The sequence below is a fragment of the Halyomorpha halys genome, unplaced genomic scaffold (genome assembly GCF_000696795.3).
Source record: "Halyomorpha halys isolate HHAL.00 unplaced genomic scaffold, Hhal_1.1 Scaffold453.1, whole genome shotgun sequence".
Classification (NCBI taxonomy): Eukaryota; Metazoa; Arthropoda; class Insecta; order Hemiptera; family Pentatomidae; genus Halyomorpha; species Halyomorpha halys.
The window spans coordinates 177,399-190,018 of NW_027107553.1; the positions used below are offsets into that span (position 1 = coordinate 177,399).

At 29.5% G+C, this 12,620-nt stretch overlaps 1 protein-coding gene across 2 annotated transcripts in view; it reads right to left on the reverse strand.

Annotated features, from left to right (window-relative positions):
- Positions 1 to 12,620, reverse strand: part of LOC106682964 (uncharacterized) — a 390,357-nt gene that overhangs the window by 8,791 nt on the left and 368,946 nt on the right. For both annotated transcript variants that reach the window (XM_067045923.1, XM_067045921.1), the window contains 2 exons: positions 11,398 to 11,628; positions 5,680 to 5,826 (listed from right to left, as the gene is read on the reverse strand). In XM_067045923.1, coding sequence (XP_066902024.1) covers positions 5,680 to 5,826; positions 11,398 to 11,628 — 378 coding nt within the window. The remainder of the gene's footprint in view (positions 1 to 5,679; positions 5,827 to 11,397; positions 11,629 to 12,620) is intronic.

Here is a 12,620-nt window from a genome sequence, read left to right on the forward strand (position 1 = left end):
TTTGTTCAGCAGTGGTCAAGGAGGAAAAGGATTGAAAACCAGCTGTATACAGGTCAATTATCTCCTTAAAATGTAAATAAAATATATTTAATATTGTAAGAACTAAATTTGTAACTTGTGTAAGAATTTATTTTTTTGGTTTGTTGCAAATAACAATTTGGATTGTGAATTAATTAAAAGTGAATTGATAGTAATCAGTTCATTTAAAATAATCGAACTTCTTTTTTTAGAGTTTCTCATACAGATAATGAATTTCACAATTTATGATTAATTAAACTACTTTAATAAACAAAAACTATGCATCCTATCAAACTGTCCTCACTACGGTAAAAAAAGGAAAATGAGTTATAAAAATTCAATAAAAGAGGAAACAAATGGTTATTTGAAAAATACTTCTTTTTTAGCTTGAATCAGCATATTCACCATTTAATTTAAATTTAAATTGTTAGCAAATAAAGAAAGGAATAAAAGTTATTTGTATCTCTTTGTAGAATACTTTTTTCTACTGAATAAATTTTTTGTCCGTTATTTCTCTAATCATAACTGTTTTTCTTTCGGATGTTATTAAAAATAATTTTTAATTTTTTTGTTATATATATATAAATATAAAAGAGAAAAAATGATTCATTAATACAGAATTTTTATTCGTTTTATACTCGTACGAGTTATGTGCGTACCAGTATTTTCATTTAAACGCGCAATAAAAGGAATGTTTCTTTCCTGAGAGCAATTCCTAACTGGGAGATCAGAGCTGGCGGTGTTTGTTTGTCGAAGGTAACGCGATCTGGTGGAAATGTAATTCTTTGTCAATAAGAGATGACTTTCTGGGCACACAGCATCTGAACTTATTTCATCTGATCGAAGGTCCTATTATATTTCTGAGGGGGCGCTCAATTCACCTGTTTGCTCTTGAGGAATTTGATCCTTTCAACATGGTTTGTTTTCCATTACATTTCCTGCATTTTTTTTTTTTTTTTTGAACTTTAAAAAATATATATACTTTTGAAAGAGTCAATTTATTTAATTGTTATGCTTCTAGCCCTGAGCGCCCGTGGCGTATTAAATCACAATTTAATAACAATTAGGTTTAATTAATAATAATAAAGTTTACCAACTACGTACAAGATTCGTCTAAACAAAAAAAAAACTTTTTTGAATGCGCCATAAAATTCGATTCATACAAACCAATATTATTGGAAATATTTAAAATAAGAGAATATTCCATTTTACTTTTTCTGTAATATTATCTTCAAAGAATTTCAAGAAATCGGCAAAGTTATTAAGCCATCAGATTTGTGGTTAAGTCCAATTAAATTAAAAACAGGCTTAAATATTTCCTTTATGTAGTACTTAATAACTGTAAATACCGTATACAAGTCTGAATGTGTTCAAGATGATTTATTTCATTTAATTTACTTTTAATTATTTACATTAATTGTTTTCTTATTTTTTATATTATTTTAATAACTTATCGGCCTATGCTTATTTAAAATGTGAATATATTTAATTATAATTATTGTCAATTTTTATTTATACCTATTTTATGTATTTTTATTATTATTTATTTACTTTTCTTTATTATAAAATATAATTACGTGGCAAATTACATAGTCATTTTATTAATTCAATAAAAATTTCATCTGGCATAAAAAGATTTCTTTATTACATTTTTTTTGGTTTTCAATAGATAACATGATATATGTTATAGAATGGTATATTTATTTTCTTGATTTTTGGGGCGCTATTAGTTTATTGATTTTCCAATGTTCAGGAACATTTTAGGGTACAAATATATATAGATTACAATCTAATTTTTTTTTTATTATTTAACTATAAATTTAATAAAAAATAAAGTATTAATAAACAGTTTATTCGTACATTATGAATACTAAAGGCTAGTCAATTCGACCTACACTTCATACATCTTCCAATAATACAAATATACACCAAGTTAATATATAATAGTTACAATAAATGCTGACAGATACAAAACCAAGAGTTGTATCAAATTAAACGCTAACCGTCGAGAAGTACAAGTGGAGAGAATACAAGCCTTGGAATTAACAAGTGAGACACTCGAGAAGTTCGCTAGCTCAGTGGATTCGACTTCCACTCCAGCCTGGAGGACCAGTTCTCTCCTCACCTCTCAGCAATTATGACGGTTTGTAAATTTAGCTCATGCCGAGAGCTTGCGTCAATACATTTAATAAGAGCACTGAATGAGGAATTTTATTAATCATAGACCTCAAAGTAATTACTAAATGAAATTGCAGCGAAATTACATTTAAAGAGAAAACTAGTTAGATAAGTAAAACGCAATATGAATTAGTTGAAAATTAATATTTTCTACATACCTACATATATCTAAATATTTAATATTTATATTACCCAATATTACTAGATAAATACTATGATACTTTGTATGGGGAATTAGTGTTTTATTTAGATTCTTTCAAAGAATATCTAGTGACACTTTTGGCCAAACAGGCTCCTACTCTTCGTTTCCAATATCATTGCTTTTAATTCTGAAGATAAAGAACCAGTATTTTTTTCATTCCATGTTAATACTTCTATTTATTTCAACTTTTTTAACTTTAAATGAGATGCAATCTCCTAAATAAATATATAGCTCGACAAAATATATTTCTTGATTATTAACTTTTACACCGTGAATTTTTCATTATCTTTGTTATATAAATAATAATATTCAACCCCACGGATTCACACTGCTCGAGGATTTCATTTACTATTGGTTTCTTCTCAGTAAATGAACTGGAGAAAATAGCTATAACGTACGCAATCATCAAATTCAATAACTTGTTTCAATTCATAGTTATGCTACTTCCTTCCCAGTTTAGCTTACCTAACACATAATTAAGAAGACTATTGAATAACATTGGCGGTACTGGATAAGTTTAATTTTTTTTTAAATTTATTTATTGCTATTTACAACTGTACATTATAATACATTTAGTAAATCTGATCTAAGTTAAATTGGAGTGTTACAGGCGTGTAGAGAAACTACCAATTGGTAGCACTCTAATGACATTTTACATTAGCTTGTCTTGTGGCCATCTTCTTTTCAGGCGCCTCGGAAGATTGTCAGGAATGGAAGAGAATGCAAGATAAGGAACTAGGGGGTTTGAGTGGTTACAGAGTTTGTAATGGAAGGAGTGATATCTGGTTCGGGCTAGATCGGTTACATAGGGAACATTAAGGTCTTTATGTATGATTTTATTTGTGATTATTGGATACGAGAGGAATTCGAAGGTTTAGTGGAGCCCTAAAGCTCAACTCCATATTTCCAGATTGGCCTTATTACAGTCATGTAGATCAGACTTTTGTAATGTGTTGGAAGTTTAAACCGTTTGTCAAGTAAGTGCTGTAATAGTCGAAATCCACGTGCAGTTTCCTGTCTTTTCAGTCTGGTGTGAGGATTCCAGGTTAATCGTTTGTCCAAATGTAGTCCAACGTAGCGGATCTCTTCGACTGGGGTAAGAGTAACATCATTAAATGAAATTGTAGGGCAGTCAGTAGGTTTACGACGAAGGGTAAAGGTGATTTGATGGGATTTGTTGGAATTTATCTTAATCCTCCAATTACGACACCAATCTTCGAGGGCTGTGATATGGGATTGGAGATTTTGGGATACAATTAATGGGTTATTATTAACAGCGAGCACACATGTGTCATCGGTATACGTGGTGAGGATAGTGTTAGGATTGGTTGATGTCACCTGTATAGACGGTGTAATTTTAAAATTTAATTCATCAAAGACAAAACGATGAAATAATAAGATTTTTTTTTTCAAAATTAGGAAATAATGACAAATCACGAAATATAGCACGCGAACAAAAAAAAACAATTTTTTGGAGGAATAGGCTTCTCTCTCCTTGAGTGCCATCCTGCACTTGCCCAACAAGGTTCTACGTTAAGTTGATTGCCTTCATGGCTAAGAAATTTAAATTTAAAACTCGATTCTAATAACTAATGTAATTTAAAAAGGCGATTAATTTTAGGTGTATTAGTGGTTATATTATACTGAGATTGGAATGCATTAGGATGAGGAGAGCCCCCTGAAAGCACTGATTAGGTTACAATAACCAACTACGTGCCAGGTCACAATAACCAAACACACTATCGGCAACAGACGTGACCTACCATTGTCATATGTAAATCCGCTGCCGTAATCTAACCCGAGTCCCTTTATAGGATTTTCCGCTCTTCACAGGAATTTTCCTACACCGTATGGATTCGGTAGCCACACAAAAAAATAATCGGATTAATGCTATGCCTTTTATGTTTTCATTTACACTAATGAGGCTCCTTTTGAAAGTTATAATAAAAGGGGATATTGCTCTCTCTTTAATACCTACATAGAGTGTGCTTAAGCCTTCTCTTCGTATGGCATTTTAACGCAATTATATTCTACGTTTAGAAGACTTTTCGTAGGAGAGGAAGGGATTATTCATGTAAATTTCCTTCTTGGTAACAATGTTTAAATCGTACTTCGTTGCGCTCCTTGAATTTTTAATATTACTAAATAGTAAAGATGCATTCTAGTTTTAAAATACAACGAGTTGATGATAATTCAACATAGAATGTAATAAATATGATTCAACAACCCATTTTTACTTCACACATGAACCAAACATATTATTAAAATATTTAATGTAATTAATTAAGTAGTAAAAAAATGCATTAACAGTGTATTACCTACTATTTTTTTTTAATTTTCAATGCTAATATAATACAATTCTAAAATATAAAAAACACAGCAGAAAGTTCTAATTATAAAAATGACTAATTATTAATGAATGCAAACTTGAATCTGATCTGATAAATCATTTATTTGTCCTTATTTTCATAATAACAATAATATTATTTATTCTCGGTCAAGTCTCATTAAAATAATATAGCAGGATATGGGTTTTAGTAGCATATGAAGTAAAAGAAATATATAGTTAGCTACATTCATTTACATTAGTATGAAGATTCATTGTCTAAATAGGTTTGACAATATCAAAATAATATTAAATGTATGAATAATATAATAACAATAAAAATTTCTGTTTCAATTTCATTGTAATTTAATATTGATTTATTTAATATTAATTTACAATTTCAATTTTCATTAATAACCAATCAAACTGGTTTGCACTGATTTACAACTGGGTGAAATAGAAATTATTGAATATGCAGGATTTAAAGGTGCGAAGTGTGACGGAACTCATATAATGGAAGTAGAAATAAAATTCTCTAGCGAGGAGGATCGGGTAAGGAAAGATCTGTCAAACTTAGCAGTTAGGTAGACCGTTTGTGAAGAACTTTATTTATATTTATTTTTTAATTAAAAAAAAAATTATAAGTTCCATATTATTTCAAAAGAATAACGTGATACTAACTGAAACATTAGTGAATTATTTTAGAAAGATCATATAATAATATACACAGTATTACTAACATCTTATCCAACAAGCAATTTGGTCTTTAATTATATCCAATACATAAATATAATACTTTTAAGATAATCAAACTTTAGAAACATATAATTAAAAATAGTAAGTTTTATAAGGTTACATATATTTATCAAACCTATAAACTTAAATAAAAATTAGTTTTTGATACTATAAAATACATATAACAACATACAAATTTATATTGAAGATAGAGACTTACCGTCCTCTTCAGCCTGGAGATAGGAGACATGTTAAGACCAGCTATGATCGCCATGAGGGAGTTGAAGTTGCCGATGTTGAAGCACTCGCGTGCTGTCTCCACCCAGAACTCCACCACTCTCACCCTCTGCTTCTTACTCTTCAAGTGCTAAATGAACAAAAAGAAATTTTAAATGTGAGCAAACACGTGCAATTAACGCAGGACGATAAAAATAATTTTTATTCAATTCCAGGATACCTCGTTTTACTGTTATCCCAAACCAAAATGAGCAACATATGACTCTATAACAATTACTTACAAATAGTACAAGAGCCGGGAAGAAAAAAAGGCAGTTATCTCGCCCCAATTTTTTATTACTTTAATGAAAACTAGGTATAATTACTTGTCAGAATTGATGAGTCAGCCAAGTATAGGTAGGGGGAATAAAAATGGCGGCTATTTCAAAATCTTAAAAAAACACTAATTTTTCATTCGGAACTCTATATCATAAAAACTACCAACAACACTAGACAATCTAAGAGAACATTATTTAAAGAAGAGTAAATTTGCTGAAATATTAGCCCTAATAGAGCTATTTACGTCTAATAGTGTTCGAGATATAGCTTTTTAAAAAGCAAAATTTCTTAAAAATCTGCAGAAAGATTAGTAGTTAGTTAATTTATTTTGAGAAATCTATATCTCAGGAACTATATGGCGTATAGAAGTCTATTAGCACTCAAATTAAAGCTAGTGTAATGGACTATAAAAAAGTTTATGACGCTTACCTTTTTAGGAGAAGTAGTTTTCATGATATTTGCTAAAATAAATTGGTTTATAGTTGTTCGAACAATAAGTTTGATTTATGAAAAACTTCATTTCAGAAACCATTAGACGTACAGATGTCTGTCAGCGCTCAAATTAAAGCTAGGTAAATTTACTATAAAATAGTTAATAATGTTTATCTTTGTAGGACTAGTAGTTTTTATGATATTTGACAAAACAAACTCACAAAATGTTAATTTATAGTTGTTCGTATAAAATGTTGGAGTTTTGAAAAAAAATATATCTCTAGATTCATAAGACGCACATATTTCTGCTAACACTCAAAATAAGGGAAATTCAACTTACTATAAATTAGTTTATGACACTGATCTTCGTAGGGCTAGTAGTTTTTATGATATCCAAATATGAATATAAATTTGGCAAATAAAAAGTTGTCCGAACAACTATATATCAATTAATATTAGCAAATTTCATGAAAATTATTACTCCTACGAAGATAAGCATTATAAACTACTTTATAGCTCATTACACTAGCTTTAATTTGAGTGCTAATAGACATCTGTACGTCAAATGGCTTTTGAGATACAGAGTTTTCAAAATAAATTCACTAACTACTCATCTTTCAGTACGTCCTATACAACATTTTTATGAAATGTTGCTTTTTAAAAAAGTATATCTCGAGAACTATTCAACGTAAATAACTCTTTTAAGGCCCATATTTTATTAAATTTGCTTTTCTTTAAATGACGTCGTTCTCTTAGGTTTTGTACTAAAACAAGAAGATTTTGCAGACATGAGATCATTTCAATGCAACTCTTTTTGGTGATAATAACAGGTCGAAAAATATTGGATACATGACATTAATAAAATAAATGTAGGATGTGCAGAAGCTTATGAAAGTTTTTCACACAGTTTCAGAATTGTAGATACAACAAGCAAAGTAAAATTTAATAATTGCAACTTAAACATTTTTTCTTTAATTATTTCTCTCAAAATATATTAGTCAACTTTCTGGTTATCGGTCACTTTAAAGGGGACAATAGAACCTATACAGGCTCTTTTATTGATTTAAATGAAGGCTAATTAAATTTTCTCTGAATTCGTTTTAGGTAATTTTCACGAGTAACGATTTTTTTAAAAGGAAAATTCACAAAATAAGACCATTAAGAATTTTGTTTTTTTATTTTTTGGTAAAGTTCAAATTGTAGCATATTTTATCGACTTTATGAAGGAATGGCAAGCTATTCAATCAAGTGCACAATGATGAAGTTATTTAGTAATAATTAAAATAAAACATCACTCTGTTTTCTAAAGAAGCAAACTCTTGCTTAGGAGAACGCCGACGAGTCGGTACAATCAAGATTTTATTATTTTATGACGGATAGTTTATCAAGCCTTTATCTTGTGTCCGATATGTTAACACTTGAGTTTTATCTCTGTCGCTTAAATACGGTTTTCCAGCTAATAAAAAAATTTACGAGGGTTGAATTTCCTTCCAAAACGGACAGCTTACAGACTCCCTCTAACTGAAACAGGAGGCACTACTGCACTGCTTTTCTATTGCCGAACAGTTAATAGAGTTGGCCGAACAAATTTAACTCCACTCGACAACAAAGCGATGAAGTTTAATGTAACTCCTCCAGCGCCCTGTCGATAGCAGCCCGAATCAAACAAATCATGGCCCGTGTTAACAGTCAAAGTCTTCCCTTAATTACTAACCTAAATTAGTAATCTTAATATGAGAAAGATGTAAATAAATCATTTGTTAATATAATAATATATAGCTTTCGTTACGCCTTTTGGGTGGCATTGGGATAGTCTGTAAAAGCGGAGAAGTTAACCAATAGTCTATAACTGTGTTTCTCGAAGTCGCAGTGGTACCTTAGGGTGCCACAATTTTTAAATTAATGATTTAAAATGAAAATTTAAGTTTTAATTATTTAAAAAAAAATATGAGTTGACATCGATGAAGAGGTGGTCCATTTTCGAACGTTTTTCAGTTAAACTAAATTTTAAAAAAATCACTATTTTCGAAAATATAAAAAGTGAGAAGCATTTTACTTTCATAACATTTTTTACTATCTTAAAGCATCTTTGCTTGACTTCATGGTGCACGAAGGATACTGGAGTTACTCCTTATTGGTCCGGTCACAGTGACTAAATTTAACTTAAAGATATCTCGACAGTAAAAAATTATAGAAAGTTAAATACAATTAATAATAATAAAAAAGCCCGAAGAGGATGGTAATTTATTTCCTTTCCAATAATTCCTGTCATTAATAAATTTTTTTAATATTTTGTAGGTAATTATTTTTTACATACTTATTTATACTCATTCCTAACCTAAGATATAAGATGGGCTTTATTATTACTACTCCTTAATTAGAAAAATTACCATAAATTTAAATTAATATTATTTTTTTGGTTTCCATTTTATTAACTATGGTTAGTGATTAAATTTAAAAGAAAAAATGTCATTTAATAATTTTAGTGTGCCACAAGATAAAAAAGGTTGGAAACCACTATTCGTTAATACCTGTATCCATATACACATACACATATATTTACACAACACAATGAATACATGATGAAGAGAACATAAAAACATCGTATTTATTATTTTATAAATATTTTTAAAGACATATAGCGAATTATCATCAAACAATTGTTTAATTATTAATCATACGAGGACTTTATTAAACATTTAGTTTAACTCATCATTAATTGATTTCTTTGATTACAGTAATGAATTAATTAAAAGACTTAAGATAATTCAGCCAAAAGATAATTGCAGTGTGGAAATTTCGATTATTTAATTAAGAAACGAGTACTGTTCATAACAAAGAACTTAGATTCAACATAATTACTAAGTCAGCATCTACATCGAATTCAGACAAGAATCTATTTTGAATTAATCGGAAATTCGAAGTATTGACAGCATAGCACCAAGAAATTGACTTCAGACCCCGTGGCTAAATATAGCCAAGTAAATTGGGCAAGAGGAGAGAGACGGGAGGCATTTACAATGAACGGAAAAAATAAAGTGTGCATAAATTATAGTAAATCAGAAGAAAATTAAGAAACACTTTAAAGTTTATTTATAAAGGAGAAAAATCTCAAAACTTTAATTAGAATTATTGAAAATTAAACACATTTTGAACACATATCGAGAATTGGGAAGTTAAAAGATTGAAAAAAATAAATAAATGAATAAAATCCTATAAATGATAAAATAGAAATATATTACATTTTAGTTCCTTTTTTTGATTAATATGCAGATACAAATGATGGTTTTAATATAAGTTTTGTATTTGCAAACGTAGTGAAACATAGGATCTATTAAGATTTATTGGTTTTAGAGCACTAATTTGGCCCAACAAAATATATAATGCTTATATACCGAGATAATTTAGTTACCAAAAAATATAATATGCCATAAGTTTTTTTAAAAAATTAAAGCTAAGTGAGTAAGCAAATCAAGTTGATTTTATTACGGTATAAATTCTATTTCGTATAAAGAAAATTCATTTATTTTTTATTTTCACAAATTTATTTTTATATGTATATCCAGAGTTTTTTAATTCACATTTGATTCTTATGTATGATGGAACAACAGGAAACAATCCATTTTTTATTTTATTTGTTCATATTTTAATTATATTGAATTGTATATATCATTTGGAAGGTTTTTTTTATTCTTTAATTTTCTTCATTATTTTTTTTTTATATTCATTTCAGGTTCTCCGTTTTTGTTTTTTTAACCCGAACCAACGAACACTTTCCTCCGGGGAGAGGTCGGTTTTTTCAGTCACGAAATGCCCCTTGCCCCAATAACTATAGTAGCATAACCTGTGATTATTAGGAAACAAAGGAAGATTCTAATCCTTTCGTCTGTGAAGGGTGAGTTATATATAGTAAAGAAACCTGATTCATAAAACATAGATCTGCAAATAATTTTTATCAAACCTTTATGTCAATATTCAAACTTTTATTAGTTATAATATTAATTTAGTCAAATTACGAACTAGATATTTAGATAGCAGGCAATACAAAAAAAAAATCCAAAGCGGTGCTTCCAAAAAAAATTTTTTTTTGGTAAAAACTGAGAAATATGCGTCCACAAAGTGAAACATTTCTTGTCCTAACACGATTTCTAAGCAACTAATTAGTTTGGGAATTACGAAATTCTAGGTTTTTTTTTTATTAATAAATCCTAATTAGTAAATTCTAACAATAATGTATCCTAAATAAAATTAAAAAACATTAAATTGAGATTTGAATGAACACTATTCATAATAATTCGGTTAAGTAGTAGGGTCATAAATAACCAGCTCTGGTTGCATATGGACTTCAATTACTTCAAAACAGCAAAAAACAGGAGCAGGTATTTTCCCATGAATATTGACAATCACCCTTCTCGACCAAATTATATAACGAAAAACTTAGTTTCCATTAATTTCAATAAATGTTAAGCTAGGATTCATAGACAAAAACATTTTTAAAATACCTAAAATTTTGGAATCCGTTATTTTATCAATCTAATTACCTGCTTACTGACTGTTTTAAGAATCCCAGAAATGTATTGTGTTAACGTGTGGACTCATATACTGTATATAACTTATTTTTCTTTTGAAAACACTAAAAAAATCCCGTTTTTTATGTTACGTGATAAGCTGGCAACGTCACAATTCCAGAACCTCATTCATTCGTACTGACCATGATGGATATTTAAAGAAAGCTGACGTTTTGGCCTACTTTGTGAGTCTTCCTCAGAGCTAATAAAGAGAATGAGAAAAGAGTTTCTCACAACAAAATATACTGAACAGCGTTAATCATATTTGCAAGAACCTCCGTTTCTTTAACCATGCTTATTTCAATAATCCATTATTTCAATAACATTGAACACCAACTTTTTTTTCTTAGTTATCTTACATTTCAAACACAATTGACACCTACCTTACAGACTTCTGTCGCTACGAAATAGCTAAGCCTGTTGAACCATGACACGTAGGACTCGAGGTTCCGCGTCTGCTTCATGTCCTTGAAGGACGTCTCGAGGGCGGGGCTCTCCTTGGCGAAGGCTTGGACGAACTCCTCCGGGCCGATGTAGCTGAGCCGCTCCAGCTCGATGTGGGTCAGCTGCTGGGCCAGGCTCACTGCCGACCCGCACAGCTCGCTAACGTCAGTCTGTCAATGGGAAACAGAAAGGAAATTATTAATTTAAATAAAAAAGAGAAAGTTGAAGAATTAGGTATTCGATCCTTTCTTCAATGGAATCATATAGATCGAATACGAGACTCTATAACTAGAAATGATAATTACATAAGAACGAACATTTACAATCCACAAGTTGAATTCGTAACGTTGGGAGTATCCTCGAAGTTATGGAGCCCATTGCTTAGAAAGATGAACCTATTTGTTAACATTAACAGTTACTGCAAGGCCTCTCTCTTAACTATATTAAGTATATTAATATCAAGCTTTTATCTTCTGAGTTTCTAACACTTTTGCACTGTCTCGTTGAAAAAAAGATAGCTATTTAGAATTTTTCATTCTTTTATCTACCTCATAGAATATGCAAGGTCTAGAAATAAATGTTCAGTAAACTCGATAACAAGGAAAATATTTCGAAGATTTTACAACTCAAAGCATATTAATTTTAAAGTAATTATTTGCAAGTATATTGATAGGAAACTCCTCAAATGTAATTTTATGAAGCACCATTAGGTTATGATCGAAATAAAGGAATACAAGACTATGTATAATCAACAAAGCAGATTTATATAGGAAAGAAACCCGATCTAAACAAGACAAGCATCTGAAGCTCTCACAAATAAAATAAAAACCATTATTAATAAGGGCAAACATTTTTAGTTGATCTAATAACCAATTTAGTGTGTAATAAAATGTTTTGAGAATAAAAAAGAAGAACCTAAACTTTATATATATGAATATTTTCATATAATCTTCTATAGTTGAAAAATAATAGACATAAATTTACAATGCTATCCAAATCTAATCCTGCTGTTTTACTAATGGATAGATTCTCCTGTTGTAATATAACTCACATCGCATTTACTGGTTGTAATTATTGTTTGTTTGTTTGGTTGTTTAGTGGCGCCAAACTTCATTGGTCATCAACGCCATTTATATTTTATTTAATTTTGCTAATATTCGTT